The following is a 22,423-nucleotide window of genomic DNA, read 5'->3' as shown; positions in this document are numbered from 1 at the left end:
TTAACGGCTTTTGGCAGATCAATTATGCTTTATGATTGCTATCCTGGGATCTTAGTGGACTTCTCTCAGCAATAACCTTCAAAAGACCATAAGGATGAATATTTGGAAAGAAGGTTATCCATTGCTCATTCTCTTTAGTGTTAAGGAATTTAATATGTTCTGTTAGACAAGGTATAAAACCTAAATGTAATATGCAGAATCTAGCTGGAGATGTGATAAAGCTGAAGGATCCAAAGAAGAGAGTAGAGGTAATAAATAAGAGCTAGTAGAAGAGCCGAAAATCATTATTTCAATATATAGTTTTTCATGAAACTCTTCTTAAGTACAGATTATGTGACACTGAATTTCTGAAGTGTCTGTATTTCTAATGAGTATGTGCTCCTCTCAAGCCCCCTAGAGCGATCATTTATCCTTCAGCATTCGGTAATGCAGATGAGATTCAGTCTGGCCAGATGCATCCTACATAGAAATGGGATAGTTTCCATCAAAGACTGCAGTATTTCTCAAACCATATATTCAAATATTCAGTGTTTGAAGAACCACATTCTCGCATCTTTAATAATTAAATTCTGTGCCCACCTCATATTTCTCAGTATCTCCAATTTCAAGATACGGAAATTCTTCTAGCTCTTCATCATTAACACTTTTTTCTTCATCAAGTCTTTTTTTTTCAAATGTGGCCACCAGATCACTTAAGATCTGACCTACCCAGTTTGTACCTGAAAGGGGAAAAAATACAGAATTGCATGTAAAGCATTGAGAAAAAGCATAAATCAATTTGAAAGGACAACCAAGAGGTAGCTGGTACTATCTCATGAATTGTCTGGTCTTCTTTAACATGTCAGCTGGCTATCTGGACAATCAGCCTTCAGGGCCCTACATTTATTGTTACGTAACAATACATATCTTTCACCAACTTAAATGACTAAGTACATCACGGATTATATATTATAAGTAAGAAAGGAGTAGAACTATTGATTCAAGTAAGAAATAAAAGAGCAGATAGGGTGTAAACCTGTACCTCAAAACCCAGTGCATCATATATGTTTTCTGATGTGCTGTACAGTTTTATCTTGAGTAGAAAGATGGGTCACAGAACTTCAGCACTTCAGCACATACCAGATCTGAAACTGTGCTCTGTATGCTCATTTTCTTTACCAATACACAGTGTTTTATCCAGAAAACCTCTAAATTATTTCGTATATATTTATTGTATTCTTATTAATAACATAAAATAGAGCTTGTTGAGAACTTGTATGATTAGCTTATCATTTCCTGACCTGTGGACACTGGTTCCTACATCTTTATCATTACAGTCCTAATAAGTGCATTTTGATGCATATCTTTTCTTCGAAAAGAAAATAGGCTTTAAAAAAAACACAAAATCTTTACAAACCTGTAAACTGTGACTATCTTCTGTAAGATGCAGTGAATCCTATTGCTGAAGGGTAAATATAACTATATTAAAATGGATGTGTAACACATACAAGAGCCTGTGTAGGATACTTTCAGGCAGAAGCAGCAGCTCCATCAAAGATCTCTTGATTTCCCAATAAAGATCAGTGTGACTAATTCCAGCATTTACAAAAATGTCTTTTTTATAACAATAGATTTCAGAAAATTTTGACATGTATATGAAAATCAAAAAGTAAAATATATGTATCATTGCACATGAAGGCACCAATAAGTCCATTATATTAAGAAATACAAAACTATTACCAACGATATTACGTAACTGCAAGAACAGACCCTGCAATATCAAGAAATCTAGTTATCTCAAGTTTGAGAATTGCATTTTGATTCTTTCCAATTTGTGCATTCACATTCATAACTAAAAAAAATTAAAGATAATAAAAATGTATCACACTATAGCCAAGAAAATCAGATTTCAGATCAGATTTCACTTGCAAAATTTCCTATATAATGTTCTCGTAATTAGCTCTGTTGTATATGTTTGAGGAAAAAATTAGTTCTGGAAACTTTTCTGAAAACTGTAAATACAATCTACTTATTTGTTATTACACAAATTAATTAATGAAGAAAGCAAGCAGTATTCACCAGATTTAGGATATCCTGCCAAAATGACATCATCACTTCTGGCTTCAAAGGACTCCATGGCTCTGAACACTTCAAGACTGCAAAAAGCAACAGGGTAGAGAATCCCCTTGTAAGAAAAAAGTAGTTCATCACGGTCCATTGCATTACCAGCAACTATTGCCTTATCTATCACATCAATAAATTTCTTCCTAGATTTTTCCATTCTTCCCTCTCACACACGATCTCTGTCGCAATGTGAAATGCTACACAGACAGAGAGACACCAGTTGCCACATTACAGGGCTTTTTCTTTTCTTTGTATTTTCTTTGTGGAGGGGGTGGAGGGGGGTGGGACACTGTAAGCAATAATTTACTACTCTTTCTGAAACTGTAAAAAAAATACATAACTCCAGACAAAGACCTTAAGTCATCTGAACATCTCAGTATCAACAGAAATTGGATATAATTGAATAAGAGAAACAGAAAAACATAGTTGCATCCTAGGTTAAAGCACTAATCTAACTTGAAAATATCACATGCCAAAAATATGCAAGTAATTACAGCACAGAGTTGATAAACAAAGTACATCAAAATTCAAGAAGGGCATGAATTACAGACTTCAGTTTCAATAGCACCAGCATATTCTTTATATCTGTTCTGATCTTTTCAGTATTCACTCTGGGATGTTTTCTTACATAACTTTTTTTTCTTCTTTTTTTCCATAGAAATTGGATCAAATGTATTAGGATTGGGAGACAAAATATTCATTATATTAGTGAATGCATTAGCAGCTAGTCTTTTTTTTTTTTTTTTTCTTTAATTTCCCTTGTCATGAAACATGTACTAGCATTATGGAAATGCATTTAACTGGGATATTTACTTGCTGGCTAAAGAAGTGTTGGGAGAGTAGGCATTTCCTAAGGAAGGAAAAAAAAAAAGATATATAAATGGATTCTTCTACTCAAGCCAATAGCATTGCTGGACTAGGTTTTCCATAAAAGAAATATAGATCAGTTACTTCCTGAAGAATTATCTAGAGAAATTTTGAGAGAGAAAAGTCTATTGGATCTCCAATGTATTTTTCCCAGAGAAAGAAGTTAGGCCAGCCTTTCCCTGGAGACATGCATTATCCTTAGGAACCAGAAAAACAGTATTACTGAAGAAAAACTAATTAGAAGAAATAAGTCATGTGGAGGGATTTTGAGAAGAATTGAATTTCTTGGCATAAAAAATGAATCAGGCTTAATATTAGTAATGTGAGCTTTTGATATAGCCACCAACCATGACACCATAACTGAAAGAACAGGAGTGAACTTTGCACTGTATGTGTTGCATAAGAAAGACCCTCTGATCCTGCCAAATGCTGAATCAGGAGACTGATGGAAAACATCACTTGGTTTAAAGTTTCAAAGAAGCAGCTTTTAAAACATGGAGATTAAAAAGAGATTAAAGGATTTGGTAATCTCCAGATTAACGGCGTCTGTTGGTCAAGCCACCAATGTGTCTCTAAATGTTTCTCATTTCCCGTACTTATCAGACCTGGTCTTTCCAGGTTGTGGAGTTTTGCAGAAAGAGACTGGTGACTTTGCCATGATAGCTACAAGACACTGCCAGCTGTCAATTACCTGGTGAGATGATCTGTTTATGAAGAGCCATTCCCAGTTAACGAAATAATCCCATACATAGCCTCAGAATTCAGAGACTGTCCCCTCAGATGGCATATAAGAAAAGATAGGTTTCCATAACTATCTCTGTGATCTGCATTTATCTCATTAAGATGCTGGAAAAGTCTTCAAAAACAGCTTTCCAAAGTGATCTAAAATGGATCTTGATCCACTCATTATGGTACTCTAAAAATATATGTAATATTGATAGAGAGATGAAAAAGAAATCTTCAGTACAAGATACAGGTTCATATTCTTCACTGCTCTAAACGCTGTTCAAACTTGGGTGTAATCCTCTGTAAAATTATTGATGATCCTCCTTCATCTTTTGCTTTCTTCCTGAACTGTACAGTCTCCTTCATGACAGTCACCTCCCCTGACCAGAACAAAGCTAGTCCCACCATCAGGTTAGATGACCACCCCTAGTCTGTAAATTAATACCCAGCTCTGTCTTTCCCATATGTCCCATCTAAGCTTTCACAGCTTTTTTTTCAGCCTCAGCTTTGTTGTCTCTGAAGAATTTTCACTGTCTTAATCTCCTCTCTGGAACAAGGTAGGAAATAAGTAATTTTCCACATCTTTCATCATTCTTATTAATGCACGGGCTAGCTACCAAAGCACAGATGCAAGCTTGACTTCTCCCTCCTGTTAATGCTCCACTAAGTAATGAGAAAGAACATGCCAGCAAATACAGAGAATTGCGTGACACACTGTGCTGGAGAAACTGTCTTCTTGTACTACCTAAACATGTTAGCTGTATGTTAACAGACTTCTCAAACCACCACCAAAAGAGATTTATTTTGTTTGTTTTGTCTGATCAAATATTGGTGAAATGAACTTAAAAAAAATATATATAGGAGAACATTAACTAGAACTTTATCACCACATAAAAGGGTAGAAGTGGGAGACTGAAAAATGATCCAATTCACAGTGTTGGTCAAAAAGTAACTTATTGCATCATCATGTATCAGTACAACCTGACCTTAAATGTAAAAGAGGAAGAGGAAAAAACGGGCAGGAGGGGACAAAGAAGAATGTTAAGCCCTTTACAAAGCATTCCACAATGTTTTGGAGGATTTTCTGATTTTTGCTAATGCGCTAAATGTTCTGTTTTCTGCAAACCTTTCATTAATCTCACTATGGTCAATACCTCTGAAACAGTCAGACTTCTGGAGTCTTTAGTATAAAAGCAATTATGTCATACAACGTGTAATGAGTTGATACAAATGAGGCTAAGCATATAACGCAAACGTAATAGATGTTAAGTAGAGCTGATTAAGGATGGATCTTGAAACAGGATACTTGCCCACAAAAAACAAAAAACAAACAAACAAAAAAAAAATAGAACTGCCACAGTTCACAGGGGGGAAAACAATAAAAAATTCACAGATATTTTCCTGATCACAAATCAGGATGTTAAAGCAAACATAATACGCTCAGTGGAACACATGAGACATAAATGTATATATCCCTATGGGAGCTGGAAGTATGCAGTTTGGGTCTTAAACATGAAGTCAAAATTTTATTTTTTCACAGAGATAATTCTTTGCCTAAGTATCATATTTTAACTGTTTTGTGTGTTGCCTTCTTTTTCACTTAATTTATCAAAGACGTTCAGTTTTCTTCAAATATTGTAGCATCAGAACTAAAAAGTCAAGCAAAATGAACTATAGAACATTTTTCTGTGATTTGTTTCAGAACATATTTCACCACGGATTTTGCTGAGTCCCAGTCATGATACTGTAAATTAATCCTTCAGAAAGTTTAAGATGAACTGCCAGTGCACAAGCTAATTCAGACACTGAATACCTTGCCACCAGGACAACTTGGGCATTTGCCCATAGCTCATCCTATTTACTCTTGGTCCATTCTCTAGCATATTCTTTATCCTTTCTTTGTTCTCAAAGGACTGAGCTGACTGCACTCCATGTTTTGTGTTCTGGAGGAGGATGAGGACTGCGGTGTACTACTGGAAGAGAGGTTGGGAAATGGAGAGTTATCAGTTCGCATCCATAGCCTCCTATCCTCATAGAGATTAGTACAGGTGAGAGAAGCTGATGTAGCGAATAGCAGGGGAAACAATAATTTGAGTATCAATTCTCTAGAAATACTCTCTTCACAATTATCTGTGCCATTTTAGCCCAACTAATGGTTATTAAGATTAATGATATTTAGTGAAGGAATAACAGTTAAAAGCTCAGATACATCATTTAGTGATAAATACTTTTTTGACGCTTCCATGGTGATCTTACCAGCATAACTCTTTTTGTAAGTGTCACACCTAACAAATCCTGAGAAAACATGAGATGTCTATAAGCAGAACTTCTCCAGATGTTTGCTCTTCATTTCATAGTACCCAAAGCTACAGGGACAGAGTCTAATATTCTGACCATATATAGAGATAACTACACATCAAACAAATAGAGGTGCTGACATGTTAAGGGCTTTTATCTTTCCTGATCAGAAGTCAGTGAAAAAAAATCCACTGATTTCTATCATACTCAGATGAGAATTTAATTATGGCAGACACCATTCTGCTAGGAAGTGGTCTGATTTGATATGGTCTTTATAAGGGCTCCCAGGTGCCAAATGGCCCTTAGCCTTCTAGAGACATGGAAGAGAATTTTACAATAGAAAGAGAATTTCACAATAAGAGAGGAAAGAGAATATTTCTTTAACATGGAATATAGTGAAGCATGGCCATTAGAATCCTCTGTATGTGATCAATTAAAATACTGCCCAGTAAACACACTGTTTAGCACATAATGTTCAGCATTAAAATCTGGTACACATTATAAACACTGTAATGACAGGTGTAGTCTGAATACTATTACAGTTGTCTGCAACCTTGACCTTTCTCTAAAGTATTATGGAACAGCAATTCTGATCAGAGTTCAAGAATTGATTACCAGCTCTGTTTGTCTTTCAGGCTTCGCAATGCACACTGTATTTTAACTTTGTTCCAGAAGTGGTTGCTGCAAGTAGTCCACTGAACATTTGCTAATTTACAATCTATGCTTTTCCTTTAAAAGATTCCTGTAGTTACTAGTGCAGCATAAAAGAAGCAGTACCAACCCAGGTTTTACTATTCAATATAGATATTTTCATAGGAAACAACATTTATATCTTTCTACACGACAAGTGAGGTGAGGGGTATTTTTTTATTTCGGTTTGGTTTTGTTTTTGTGGGGTTTTTTTTTTTTTTTTTTTTCCAAGACAGACGTTTTACCTTTTTTTATATTATTAGTGGATGTGATTTCTTTTCAAGCCTGAGCAATTCTGCCAGACTACAGGGGGCCCCTTGGTGAGCTGAATATCAGCTCACTGCTTCACTTATCCAGCAGGTTGTCCCAGGTTCCGGGATGAGTGAGTGGCCACAGACCAACTCCTGGGTTGTGACATGGGTGAAATAAAGTTGACTAGCCTGCTTTTTTATCACCTTAATACACTAACTGGACAGTAGCTGTACTTTGGGAACTCTTTATCAACTAGCTAGTTACTCTTGCCATAGTCTATATCTCTAGATTTACTTCAGTATAAGATGGCAATGACACTTTAGAGAAAAAGGCTTACAGATGTCATCTAATACATGGGTGTCCAGCCTTTCATCTTGCTTGAGCCACACTGAGTGAACCTCAGTGGGCCTCATACACAAGGTTGCTCTGAAAGTAATGCCTCCTATTTAGTCCCATGGAAACTAAAACTGATACAGAACACAATAACACTATTTAATAGAACAAAATCTCAGCTACAAAACACCAACTTTCAAGATAGTCACCACCATTAGCTATGTATTTTCACCAGAACAAGAGCCTGCATGTTGTGCTCATAAAAATCCGTACCAGCAAAGGTGACCCACTGTCATCGTCACTGTTGCTGAAATGCACCACTATCTCACTGCACTCACATCTGCTGTTCAGTTTCCATAAACACTCACAAGCGTTGGTGAATGTCAGTGGGTGCCATTTTTTCTGCATGGAGGATTTCAGTGACACACCTTTGTCTCATCAGCACTTCTGTGCCAGATAGTTTTTTTTTCAGATTGCCCCTCCACTGCCATCTGTCTCACAGCAACAAAATGTAATGGGATATTGGTGGGAAGGTTCAACCTCTACTTCCATACCACCAACATTCACCACTGATACCATGGCCAACATAATAATATAGCAGGCATTACTTTCAGAGCAGCCCTCAAAATATATAATATTGTTAATGCATATAAATATTAAAATAAGTTTTGTTACTTAATATTTTTTTAGTTTAAAAAAAAGAAAGCAACAAAAACACAGAACTAGTGGGATGTGTGAATCTGTTTCTGCGAAACTAATGCACCACTCTGTTTCGATGGCAGTGGCTGCAATTCTTAGTGAGTTCTCAATGTGTACCATCAGAAATTTTTGATGAAATTTTACTCCTCCTGTACTTCATCCATGAAAATATTTGTTCAAAAATGTTCTGCCAAAAAGTGGTGGCATGAATGAGGTGTGACTGTGAAGAGAGGAATATATCCCTCTGCTAAGATACAGCTTATAAAAAGTAAAGAGACACAATCAGAATTTTGAGTAGAATGACTGATTGCAACTCCATACATTCCATATGAAAATTCGCAGGTCACATATTTATGTTGACTGAAAATGGAGTTGCAAATACACAAAAAGAAAAGATAATTTTTTTGGTAATTTTGAAACCTGTTCTCAAACTCCTTTATCAAAATGAAAAGCATGGCTGAGTACTCTTCTCTGTTCACGGGACAGTGTTCAGCCAACAAATCAAAATGCATACAACTATTCACTATAACTTGACTTAGCACTGCACTGCACTCTCCCCACGCCCTGGTTGCAGCTCAGACATTGTTAACAGGCCGCTGATGTTTGGTTGCTACTGAGCAGTGGGTGCACCGCTGGGGCAGGGCCACAGTGGCAGGAGGGGCAGATGGCATGGGGCAGCAGCTGGGCTGCACTGCCAGCAGTACCAAGCTGCATGCTGCCCACAAGCCACAGGTTCAACATGCCTGATACAGTATCTGGTTTTGCTGCAGTAGGACCAGATCCCATTTCCTCTTTGCTGCAAAGGAGGAAAGGAACCACTGCCCTGTCACCAGCTCTTTGGTTCACTCTGTCTCAGGTTATCTGAATTTGGCGAATCTGATGCGCATGGTTTCAAAAGAGCAAAGGCGTGCAGAAAGCTGTGTGCTAAGCCAGTTCCAAGGCAGTTACGAATTAATTATTTCTTAAAGTTAGAAAGCCTATTGAATGGATTCTTCATCATTGAGAATATTCAGCTAATGCTTATGAAACAAAAGTTAAATTTCTCCTTCCTTGTTTCTGACAGGAATGCTGAGATTATTGTCTTTAAAATGACTGAAAAATTCACTTTAATGTAAGGGAACACTACCAAATGCCTCATGGTTGCCTTAGAGTTCTTCATAGATTAGAAGCTGCTCCTCTGTACAGCAACACGAAGGTGATCCTTGCTGATCCTTTCCAACTCAGAATATTCTGTGATTCTGTTCTATGATTATTCTTAAACATGCTATTATTAAATGGCAGAAGTAGTTTTACATTTGAAAATAATGAGGATATACTCTTCAATAGCCTAAAGCTATGGTGAGTAGTGAAGGCTCTCTTACAAAGTCCAGAGTACACCTTCACAATGCAGCTGAGCTGGATGAACTGCAAGAGAGGTCCTCAGAATTGGGATTAGGTTAGCCAATCTGAGAGCAACTCCATTTGATGGCAGATAGCCTGAACATACATTGCAGTGTCACTGAGCGTCAGACCAGCAGGCTCAGTGTGATGGAAGAAGCAGATCAATGGGCTCTAAGAAGAGTGCACATCTGTGCTTTTTCAGACATTTTCTTTTTCATGAAAAATAAAATCAGAACAATTAGTCAACATTTTATTGCCACTTAGGGTCTCAGCAAGGCATGGAAACATACTGGCAGGTTTAATATACAAGGATGGGCTAAGTACATCAGAAGTACTTTGATCCCAAATGCAAAATAAAATGTTTACTTTTTATAACCATAGATCTATAAATAACTTTTTACATTAATGAGCTAATAATTCTACTGTTCCAGCTGTAACACAAAGGAAGATGTTCCATGCTACAAGCAAGAGTAGCTTAGTTCTAGCTTCATCTTAAAAGCATTTAACCAGCTCAAGCAAATCCTTGCTGCATGATGATGTGGTACTGAAAGCTGAAGAGCTTTTTCAAAGAGCACAAACAAGCTTTAAGGTCACAGACTGTTAGGGACATGGAGACTGTTTTGAGGAATTATTTTTATGCAATGGATATTCCCTCTTGTTACACTCTCTTGTTCACTTCTGTACATAGGGCACAGTTAAACATACCTTTAGCCTGATTTAGGATGGAACACTAGAATCTCATATTCTTTAAAGACTTCATTTTAACTTGGACTCTTGTCACGCAACTCTGGCCAGAGTCAATATTTATCATGTAATAAAACAAATAAAACATCTGATCTAAGAAATGTCTAGAACTTTAGTATATGTTATATTAAGTAATACTTGTTTAAAGTGCATAGTTAAGCAACTTCTTAGATTGCAATTTGAAAAAGGATTGGTTTTCAGCTTTTATTTCACTGTTCTGTTTGCTTAACTGACAATTATACTTAAAAATAGAGGATCCTAGCCATACATATCAATGAATGTACTTGTAGGGTCTGTAAGTATGGTTTCATATTATCTTATGGAGAATGAACCATGTCAATATTGTCAATCACCTCAAAAACTTCCAGACTAAGAATATGACTTTTTGCCAAAGACTATATTTTTACAGGAACTTACGTGAAAATTAATCTTTCCACTTTTGAGTATGAGAAAAATGATTAGGAAAATAGTTTCTTCTCTCCTTAACATGGCCATTATGACTAGGAATTTAGTACTGTAGTTATGACTCAAGACTTGTCCTAGTTGGGGCTTTAACAGGTATAGTATAAAACATGGGAGTTTTGTCCAGTTGCATTTTCTTCTTGATACTCAGAAGATAATAAAAAAAGCTTTTCTCTACAATAAATCACACTATTGCTTATTATTTTACTTGTTGTATAAATGATAGAAAATTACAAGAACGGAAGCTGTTCTGGCCTGCATACTGCTATTGCCTCACCTATATATGTAGTTGAAATAAAGTACACTAATGGGGTAAGTAGTAGAAACTTGACTTCATTCTTTGCTATCATAAAAGTACAGACCTCTACAGAGCATGGAAGCAGAAGAGCTGAGCCCTACCTTCTGGACAAAACTGCAGTCCACTCAGAAGTAAAATCTCCCATCATGAACCTGGTTCTCAAATAACGGACACATCTTTAAGAAAATGTGACTTACAGGAAAAATTCTCATCAGCTGTACTATGGACACTGGAAAGAAAAACAAACAAACAAGACTATGGATCACATATGAGTTCCCAAAGTACAGATCTATTTGCCACACATTTTCAAATATGCCATGCATTTTCTCAAATATAGAATGTCTTAGAAGACAATGTCACACATTAAAGTTACCAGTTTTTTCATTATTATTCTACAATAGTATTTCCCATCTTATTCTTCTGAATTTCTGGGTACACTGTGACACAGTGCCCTGGCTAACACCACATTTCTGCATCTGCTACTACCACTGATGGATAACTGTGCCTGCTCCTTCTCCCTTCAGACAAGTATTGCTAAAGCAAGTTCAGATGCAACTCTCATGAAGAGCAGGATCTTCAAATGTAAAAATTATTTTTAAAAACAACCACTCAAAATGGAAACAGTTCGATAAATTTCCAGTGATATGCAGGTATGTTCCATGCTCTTACCTGAGTATTACAGTGCAAGTTACCAATCATTAAGTGTCTCTCAAAGATCTAAGACTGACAATTACATGTTTATTAACCCCTAACTCCTGCCCTTCCTAACTCAGAGCTCTCATTCAAGCCTGGAATACAAAACCTTTTTTTTTTTTTCCCCCCCACCCCAGCTTCACATACACTCACCAGCTAAATATCTGTCAGCTGTTATTTTGGTGTTCAGATGTGCACTGTGCTTTAAGCAAACTGTTGTGTTTGGTGCTTTTGCTTATTTATTTATAATGGGCACACCCAAAACGTCCTCTCTATGTGGTAATGGGAAAAACCATAAAACCAGTGTTACTAGTTGCCTCATTTATCGTTGATTTCGGAAGGCCAAACAGGTCTGGCAATAGACCTGAAAATGAGGACTTGATCCTCAACTACTGAAACTATTAAATGAAGAACCCCAGCAAAAAAGATTTTTGAAAAGCCCAAAGTAGAGTGGAAAACCTGTGCAAAGTATGTGTGAAACACATGGCTCCCTCATTTTTTTGGATCATGTAACATTCATCACTAACATATACAATGTATACATCATATAATGAGAGTTATTTTACTATTTTTATTGTTGGACTTTCCTCAACACCTTTAGGTGCACAAATCCATAATCACAGCATTATACTACCAATTTTTTTTTCCCTCTTGTAAGTGTGGGAAGGAGAAAAAAAAGAGATAAAAATGCATATCTGATTGGCTACATGGCTTTCTATGTGCTTTGCTTTAAAGCACTTTGTCTTTCTAATTTTATATCAAACTGAATACCCGTCAGCTTGGTGTTTGTTATAACAAGGAAGAAGACAATTCATGTTTGTGCTGTGCCTAACAATTTGTGCAAGTTAATTTTTAGTATTCATTTTAAAGTTGTATTAATATTCATTTTAAAGTTATATTATCATTAAATGACAGAATCACACACACACACACACAAAACAAGTGATACACAAAGCAATTGCTCACCATCCACCAACTGATGCCCAGCCAGTGCCTGAGCAGCATCACCCCCCAGGACAACTCCCCTCAGTTTTTTGCTTTTATACATGATGTCATGTGTTATGAATATTGCTTTGGCCAGTTTAGGTCAGCTATCCTGGTTCTGTCCCTTCCTGGTTCCTTGTGCCCTCCCCCAGCCCCTCGCTGGCTGGTCAGTATGAGAAGCTGAAGAACTGAAATGTCCTTGGTTTGTACAGCACTGCTCAGCACTGCTCAGCAACAGCTAAAACACTGGTGCGTTATCAACATGGTTTTTCTCCTAAAGCCAAAATGTAACATCATACCAGGCACTATGAAGAGAATGCGCTCTGTGTCAGCTGAAACCAGGGCACCACAAAGTTGCACAGAACTCAGCTGAATCATACCCTAAAATTATTCAAATACGTAAGACTATGCCTTACCACAGGAAAACTAGCAGAGGTCAGTGAGGAGGAAAATGCTGGGAAATTCTTCAAGCATAAATCTTCAGTGCAGATCACAAGGCAGACAAACTTGCATCCATGGAGTTTAAGCCTTTTGACCACTATTCAAAATTCAGTTGTAACGTATGTCCATAATATGAGTACATAAATCACTCAGTAAATTCCATCATCCTGACTGTATTTAGTGTACTCATGCCCTAAATTTCCTTACAAACACATTATTTCTCCTAGTCCTTATTGAGTCTCTTTATTTTATGGAGATTCCCTATTTTCCACCCATCTTCTACCCATCTGTGGGAAGGCTTTTCCCACAGTGAATCTAGTCCCAGTAGTATACAAAACCCACACATTATTTTGAAATCCAAAAGGAACAATTAAATGTCTCATCTGACCATCTATAGAGACTGAGGACTGTTACCCAGTTTCCTGGATGAAGACCAACAGCTTGCCGTGGACTGGACTTCCAGCAGCAGTCACCTACTTCTCTAATTTTCTTTCACCAAGGTGCAATTTGCACAATTTATTGCTGGACTTAAACGACTCTTGTTCCTTATTTGGCAGTTCTGTGCCAGTACTTGAGAGGGAGCAGTAGCTGATTCTCCAACTATGCACATACCTATCATAAAAGTACTTGTACATCTGTATGCTTTCCTGTTTTTAAGCTCCCATTTTTAACATTAATGAAAATGTCAGGTGCAAATAACTAAACTATTCACCTTTTCTTCTAACTGTTTCAAAAAACTAAAGGCAAGTTCTGTTACCAAAAAAAGCCTGAGTCTACATTTGGCAAATAAACTTATTCAACTCTGACCACTAAATAATAATGAAATCTCCATGAGGACCTCTGACACATGAGAAAATAACCGTCTCAAGTTAACAGCTTAGTTCTCTATGCTCACAGCCAACAGCAGTGGACATTCGCTCCACATCTCCTCTAATCCAGAGCTCTCCTCTTCAGTAGAAGAGTTAAGTGGGCTGTACTATATGCGACATAACAGTAAAATGCCAACAAGTACTGTATATACACATACAGGTGTGGAGGCCAGATGAAGACTGCACATGAACTTCTTTTTCTGCCTATTTGTATATAATTCTGACAGCTTGCAACAAATTCATTTGATTTTGACCTCCACAGCAGGAGTGCTGGTACTGACAAAACTTCTTTCCTTATTCTGCTTGTATGGCTCTACTGCAGCAGAGCAATAATCTGTCAGCAAAAGCTGAGCAAGAAATCCTCCTTATGTAATGGAGTGCAGTGATTCCCTGATCAGCTGCGTAAGCAAAAGAATCAGAGAGTGCATTATATCCTCAGAGATGATCCTGCATTAGTGATTTTGGCAGTCTTTTTTCTCTGCAGATCATACTGCCCCAGGTGTATGCACCATCTTGGGCTAGTGCTAGTTACAGTGTCTTTCCACAGAGTCCTTTACTCCATATAAATTAGGCTGGAATCAAGCAATGGTTTATTTTGGGTATGGTAAGGAAGAGCCTTAATACCCTGGTTGTCAGATAGCCACAACTTTCAGAAGTTTGAGTTTGCCTCCAGGTAGGATAGAAAGAAGCCACCTTCATCTATCAGAAGTCTATTGAAGCCAATACATTACTAGAAAATGTTTCCTTCGAAAAAATAATTTTCAAATTGAATTTCTTTCATCAAACAACCTCTGATTGCTTCCAGCAGATACTAAGCTCCTCACTCAATGCACCAGACAGGCACCTGTTTCTTCCCTTTCCATGCCTGTTCAGAGCCCCTTGCATCCAAGATCCTTGAAGCTTGTTGGTTGTGGATGCCCCCTCCCTGGAAGCATACAAGGCCAGGCTGGATGGGACTTTGAGCAACCTGGTCTAGCGGGAGGCTTCCCTGCCCATAGCAGGGGGTTGTAACTAGATGATCTTGGAGGTCCCTTCCAACCCAAACCATTCTGTGATTCTAAGAGATTACAGAGCACAAAAAAAATGAAGCGATTGGATCAATCTGAGGACAGTATTTCGTCTTACAGCAGAAAAATTCTAAAATGTTTTGATCTCTGGCAAAAAAAAAAAAAAGATTACTTTTCACTTAGTCTGTTTTACCCACAGCTCCTTGACAGTAGTGCCAGAGCCTGGAGGTGAGCTAGACTGCCAACTCCCACATCCCATGAAAGCAGGGCAATGCCACACTGCTCTGAAACCTGTCAGGAGAGATGTTGTTGGCAAACGCTGGATTAACATCAGTTTTCATAAGGACTCGCTTGCTTCAGTAAAATGTTTACACATTCTTGTTATTAGGAAAAGTTTCTGAGCTCCAGAATGAATGGAGACAGAAAGAGACCAGTCTACCTTGAACAGGATAATGGCAAGAGCATCCAAGGTACAGAGCCTGGAATAAGGATACAGGGACAATCAGAAACAAAAGTGCTGAAAATAGCTTTTTCTATGGCCCAGGTGTGGGGTCATACTGCATGGTGATTTACTGATCATTCTGAGGCTCTGATGGCTTAACTTCATCCCAAAGTAAAGCAGCAAAAGTCCAAACTTGAAGGACACAACAGAAAAATCACACTAGAAAAAAAACCTACAATTATCTAGGTGTAACTGGACTGCTAGCAAAGAATTTCAATAGATTGCATTTGAGGACAACTCACTTCAGAGTTGCTATGTGCAGCACCAGTGTAGATCGCACTTCTTTCATTGCTTCCCACACACAGTCCTTGTTGGATTTGAGTAACAAATCTGAGACTAACTTGCTCACTCTAAAATTACCGGAAAGAAAACCCAAGATGTTTCCTTACACTTTTGCGCCATCTACTGTCTTCTACAGATCTTAGCAGCTTGCTGCTGATTGGATGCTTTTAAAGAAATAATCATAATTGCATGGCCTTGTTTCTGAAAGGTAACAGTCAGCTAAGATTCCCAACTCACACATTTTGTTGTTGGTGGGTTTTTTTTTTTTCGGTTCAGCTGATAGAAGAAATTGTTACCACAGTCAGACTGACCTCTAATAGGTCACAGAGTATTCAGAATTTCTCAGACTTCTGCCCTTTAAAAAGTCACCTCCCATTGGTTTTAAAATGCTCCAGTACTTAATTGTCCTGGCTTCAAAAAAAGTATGCATTGTTTCTAATGTCTTGTATTCCCAAATAGCATTCTGGTTTTTTTCTCTGAGGTGGATAAAGGTCTTCAGAAAGAAAATACAATGAAAAAAATAACACTTTGTCTTTCCACAAAGAGTGCCGACAAAGTATGCTTTGTAGGCTCTCTTTGTCACATTCCCAGGTTACTTCCTGGACGTGAAATTATGTATAATTAAACACTTTCCCCACAGCTGAAGAAAGAACCAGTGTCTAAAACGACAGACCTCCAGCTGTTGGATACCAAATGCTTTGTGAAAGAAAAGCTCCTTGCCTGAAGGCTAGAGATGTTCAGCTGAAAGCCCATTTTGAGCACAATGAATACACTGCAAAGAGAAGCCTAAGGCTACCAAAAACATTTCCAGATTTGCCTCCTTAATTATCATCTAAGACATTGGATATGAGGTTAAAGTGGCATGCCCATAAAGGTACTTCACTTACCTTTAAAAACTAGAGCCCATTTGTACTTAGTTTAAGATTTTAACTGCTATTCCAGTTTGAATTATACATGATACTAAAAAAATAAGAAAAAAAAAAGAAAAAAGAAAAAAAAGGAGGGAAAAAAAGCCATTATAACAGCCATATGGTTAGACAGCAACACTGCAACTATCTAAAATTCATTCCTGATCATAACTAGTTCTGGATGCTAAAGGAAAAAGCCTGAAATGATGCAGCCAGAGAACAACGTACTACAACATGCGTGACAGTGTTTCATTTCCATTCTAAAGTTTTCTGGGCAGAAAGGTAGCTAGAAACTTCCTTATGTAGAAACTCATAAACAAAATGACTTGAAAATAATGCATGTATATTTAGTGCAACGGCAAAAGGCAAAACCTCATTCTTTTATGATGAATTCACAAGTCTAAAGGAATGGAGAAGGAACACATTACCAGCATACCATGATCAAACAGATGCAAAACACACTAAGGCCACTTTCTCCCATATGCTGCTCAGCTTTTTCAAGGATGGAATCAAAATGAATAGCTATGTATGTGTTTTACATACTTGTAGGTGAGGCTTTTTTTTATGGATTCATGCCAGAGTTGAAAACTTACCTTTAAAATGTGTGTGCTCTAATGCCTTTAAGGCATTGATACTTTTTAAGTGTTCTATGCACAAGCTACTTTGTTGTATATATCCATATACACACATACAAGCATATACCTATATATTGTAGAATCCTTAGAGTTGGAAAAGACCTTTAAAGATCATCTAGTCCAATTCCCCTGCAACAAACAGGGACACCCTTAGGCTAGGTCAGGTTGCTCAGAACTCACTTTAGACTGACCTCGAACATCTCCAAGGACAGGGCGTCCACCTCTCTGGGCAACCTGCTCCTGTGCCTCATCACCCTCACTAAAGACTAAGACTTTCTAATATTCAAGCTAAACCACCATTCTAAGCCTGAAACCAATTCCTCTTGTTCTGTCACCACCAACCCTGCTAATGAGTCTGTCCCCTTTAGATTCTGAAAGGCCACTATCAGGTCACCTCCCAGCCTCCTCAGCCTTCTCCAGGCTGAACACCTCAAAGAAGTGTTCCATCCATTGGATCATTTTTGTGGCCCTCCTCTGGAGGTGCTCCAACATATGCATATAGATAAAATGCGGTGCTGTCTATATGCATATAGATATAATACAGTTCAATTTTTCCTTCTAATCCTGCAGTTCGGAAGCCATTCTAAATACAATGCTATTCAATACTCAGTACTGAAAATAAAGATCAGTTTACCAACTAAGGTAAACAGGGAAAGTGCTATTTCCCTAAAAGGTAAGCCCTAATAATTCCAAAGCTTCTCTTGCTATTGTTATCCCTTACTTGGGATCGTGTGTTTTAAACTCAAGCCTCCTACACTTGAATGCAGTACATAAAATATTTGTCTTGCAATATTAATTAGTAATGCAAAACCACTTTTATTGGCGCCTAAAAGGTAATTCATACAGCAGCTGTAAATTTATTTTTATGTTGGGAACACAGATCTACAATTTCCATAGTTCAAAACAGCTACAACACAGCACTAATTGGTTGAAAATGTTTGATACAGGTTCTTGTATTAGAATATGCTGTTTTCCTCCAAACAAACCACTACCAGACCTATTTTTGTAGCACCTTGCTGATTTTGATAAAAGTTTATCTATGTGAAAAATTTATTCTAAATATTTGGGGTTGACTCATTTCTGGAGCACTGCCCTTACTTCTTCCAATTGTGTTGTTTAAACTCACCGATAGTTCATTGAGCTAACATTTGAAACACATTTTTACTCATTTTTAGTCAACTTAGTTCTGCCACTTTCTAACTTTAGACAGCTTGCCAGCTTCATTAAAGGAATGTATGTCGAAATACAGCTTCAAATGGAACATTATAGCTTACTTTAATATCGCCTTTTTTTTTTATTTTTATTTTTATTTATTTATTTATTTTTAAAGCCCTTGCTAAATTTACCTTGCCTTTGTCACTAGATAAATGATTGGCAACTATTTTGTCCGTTTATTTCTCCTCAGCTGTGGTGCTACTTGCTGCCATTAGATGTCACCCTGGACCACACAAAAAAACCCACCAATGCATGAACTAGCATGATCAGCAAAAAATAACACCAGTTTCAGAATAGGATATACATCTTCTAAGGCTGCATCTTATCCATTTACTCTCTCCAGTACACACACCTTCAACTCCATCTTCATGTTCCTCTATGGGTACCAGCAGTGCTGAGAAAACAGCACATACTAGAAAGCCAGTTAGGCTTCACCTAGCACAAATTTGGCCCAGTGTTCCTTTAATTTCAAAAAGGAACAACTTCTAAGGGCCATAGCCATCAATCATACAGGTAGAGAATTATAAAAAAAACACAGCTGCATGATGCCTCTGGGAGGCATTGCCAAGCATGGTGTCTGAGCAAACAGTTGAGTAAGTGGGATGTTTGCTGGATGGGATCTGAAGCCAACTGATTAACTGCTCTGTTCTTACATTGCTGCTTATGAGATCATCTTCCTTTAGTCTTTTTGGTTAGCTTGTTTGCTGCTTAATCCCTACTGAGTTGTTCCCAGATAAGTGGTTCATCAGTTTGTTGCTAATCCCTCAGGGGAAGTGGGGAGTTGTAACTTTGATCTTAGAGATTGTGATGGCAAAGTAAAACACTCCCACTTGTGTAGGGTGGATTCTACAGAAGCTGAAATCCAGAGAAACCTACACATGCACACACTGACTTCTTGTTCCAGAAGGATCAGAGTCTTACTGCCCTTATGGCATTTATTATATTCCCAGCTCTCTAGTCTAAAAGCATCACAGCATTTTATGCAGAGCAGCCACATCAAAACAGGACAAATTCAAACAACAAGACTGTGTTGCACACATCAGCTGTGGTGTTTCTGATACATCCTGGAATTTAAACCAAAGGGAGAAGTTCTACCCAAGATAGGACTTTTGCCCATTGCTGCATACTTCCAGTAATGCTGGGCAGCTCACAAACATTGGAGCATCTTTTGAGTACTTCGTAATTTAAACACATTTATACATTTTTAGACAGATCACCACTTATGTCCAAGCAAGACAGGTTGGATTAATTTAAAATGAAGAGAGAATCATAAAAATCAGAAGTCTCTTCTTTCTGATAGCAGAAGCATTGTAACCTCTAAGAAACTACACACAGGTGGCAAGCCCAAAGAACAGCGGTTTTGGGTATGAGCACTGACAGCTGCGTAAGTAAGCAAGAATTATAGCTGTCAAGCTGAGAGCTCACATACCAGAAATGACAGCCTTCATTGGAGAACTTAGTTCAGAAACCTTCCAGAGGTCCATAGACAGAGCACAAGCTCCTGTGTGTCACATCACATGATTGTTCTAGGAGGCCCTCAATACACATGAGAGGGATGAAAGTGGCAAACACCTGCCCCCAAACACCAAGCATACAGCACAGCTGGAAAAAATACCCAAGTGTTGCGAAGTCCAGTCTGGCCTGTATATACTGTCCTGAAACTAGCATCACATGATTAGTGTTATCTGAAGTAAGGGGTAAAGCTATGTGATTTCAAAGTGAGGGGGCCTATTTTCCAATGGGATACCAATACCTTTCAGTTTCTGACTCTTACCATCACTTTCAACACTACAAGGGGCAAGTTGCTGCTCTATACTCTGGAAAAAGGATGGCTGAAGATACACCACAACTATTCCCTGGAAAAACTGCTATGATTCAGCTGGCATCCTCAAAGGCTCTGAAGGTTTCTTTTTGCAGGCTGAGAAGACATATCTTTTTGTCCTACCTGCCCTCTCTTTCGCAACATTCAAAAGATAAGTAAGTATCTCCTTCACCATTATATCCTCATCAGTCTCACCTTTTTTCCTGTTTCCCATATTTACCCAAAGAACAATCAGAACTTAGTCCTAGTCTCTGTCACTGCAAAATAATGGCAACCATATCTGTATATCAACTTATATGGTGGAGAGCACAGACAATGCCATTCATTTCAACATAACTTCCAGACAAATATAAAGACAAGGACCTCCTGTTGGTACCTTAATTTGATGTCCAGGGAGAGGTGGATTACTGTTTCCTAGCCAGTATGGATTTGGAATGGACCATGCTTATTCACAAACAGAAGATGTACACAAAACAAATCTAGTGTTCCAAATTTTCTCTGGGTACAGCTTTACAGGATTCACACAAGAATTTCCTTGCAGGGAAGGAGATTTAGGCATCTAATCTAAAACATCCTGTCCTGTGACAATGAAATATATCTCTGGGTGCCCACACATGTGGAGATGCTTTGTTTTTTTGCAAACATTTCTGTATTTGTCCTTAATCTGTACTGCAGCTGGTAGATCAGTGTTATTTTACAGGTATTAAAAACATCCACCAATATAGCTGCCAGCTACAATTTCAGACTGCTGATAAGACTTGACAGATGTTCTTCACAATGAGGACAGCAGCTGCCTCAGTTTTGGAAGACCATGGAAAAAACCTTGTTCCTCCCTTTTTCTTGGACAGAGGTTTTGTCTTAAGACTTCTAGCTTTTCTCATAAGGTTTTTTGTTTGTTTGTTTTATTGTTGTTTCGTTCCTTTTCTAAAAAAAGCTCTAATATATTTCACTTAAGGTCAGAGGAATAGGGCAAAAGAGAAATCTACCATGTTGCCAGCATGGGTCTGGGTACTAACTTCACGTTTGCAAGGCGAACTCCGGATAAGGATTTCTGCATTGAAATCATGGTTTTTTTCCTGCTCTGCTGAGAGCTTTTAAAAATTGCCCTGGCAGAAAAGAGAAGAAACCTGTCAGTGCTGCAGGGAATAAAAATCTGAGAAACAGGAAAGGAAACAACCAGATGGGTAATTTCAGCTGAGCAAAAGTGATAAAAAGATTCTGTACCTCCTGATCCTGCATTACTCTAAGTCTACAGCAGAATTCATAGAAGTGAGAAAGCTACAGTGTCTGCCAGGCAAGCTCACACAATGTATTCAGGGGATACCCAAGCCCAGGTGTGAGGCTGTGAGCTAGCACCACAATCACAAACAATATGGCTGTGCTGGAATTGTGCTGAGGCACAAAAGAGCTTGGGAACACCATCACAGTGACATCTATGCAGTCCTGCCAGAACATGAGAAAGCATGCCTGAACTCAGTGGCACTGATGCTGCACCTCATTTCAGACCTTCAAAATGGAGCAGTACTTCTGTGGTCAAAAAGACCAGAAGGCTTCCCTGAGAGGGAAAAGTCTCTGATCTGAAAGACACAGGAAACAGATATAATAGAAAGAGAAGCCATAAAATCCAGACAGGACCCGAATAATTTCTGAGGTTCTGTTAACCCCTTAAGTGACTTCTGATTTTCTCTACTTCTCTCTATGACACTCAAAGTTCATGGTTAACAGTGGTGTTTTTTTTCTGTAATTCTTCTTAAATACCAAGCTGTGGAAACATTTTCAGATCATACATCTTCAAACCCTTCAACAAGTTCCAGGTTTAATTAATGTAGTGGGGTAAGCACTGAGGTAAAGCTTTGACCAAGACCCAGAAATGCAGGCCCTATGCAGACCTAAAAGTCACAGCAGTCATGTTTTTTTTTTTCTGGTTCTTATGCCAATACTGAGTATTGTGCATGTGCATGGCCAAAAAAAAAAAAAAAAAAAAAATCATATTAACGTAATACAAGCCCGAGTGAGGAATAGATGCCCCTCTTAAATTCTTTTGTCATGTCTTTGGCACTGGCATTTTAGAAAATACCTGTGCCCACTGCATCAAAGCATAATTACCTAAGTCAGTGGAAGAAGAGACATAGGAACTCCTGCAATTGTGCTGCTCTCTCACAGTGGCAGCATGTCTGTTGTCCCAAAAACCCGATAGCAATCAGAGGGAACAG

The 22,423-nt window shown here is 38.1% G+C and overlaps 1 protein-coding gene across 2 annotated transcripts in view; it reads right to left on the bottom strand.

Annotated features, from left to right (window-relative positions):
• LOC125689555 (sulfotransferase 6B1-like) overlaps positions 1 to 22,423 on the bottom strand; it is a 37,418-nt gene that overhangs the window by 4,243 nt on the left and 10,752 nt on the right. The window contains exons 3-4 of one of the 2 annotated variants that reach the window (XM_048936861.1): positions 2,059 to 2,135; positions 580 to 719 (exon numbers count right to left, since the gene is read on the bottom strand). In XM_048936861.1, coding sequence (XP_048792818.1) covers positions 580 to 719; positions 2,059 to 2,116 — 198 coding nt within the window. In that variant the 5' untranslated portion in view covers positions 2,117 to 2,135. Of the gene's footprint in view, positions 1 to 579; positions 720 to 2,058; positions 2,261 to 22,423 lie in introns of those variants that run through there. The other variant, XM_048936860.1, reaches the window with a different exon arrangement.

Source organism: Lagopus muta, chromosome 2, assembly GCF_023343835.1.
Source record: "Lagopus muta isolate bLagMut1 chromosome 2, bLagMut1 primary, whole genome shotgun sequence".
NCBI lineage: Eukaryota > Metazoa > Chordata > Aves > Galliformes > Phasianidae > Lagopus > Lagopus muta.
The sequence above is the reverse complement of the archived record's forward strand: the minus strand, read 5'-3'. Positions and strand labels throughout refer to the sequence as shown.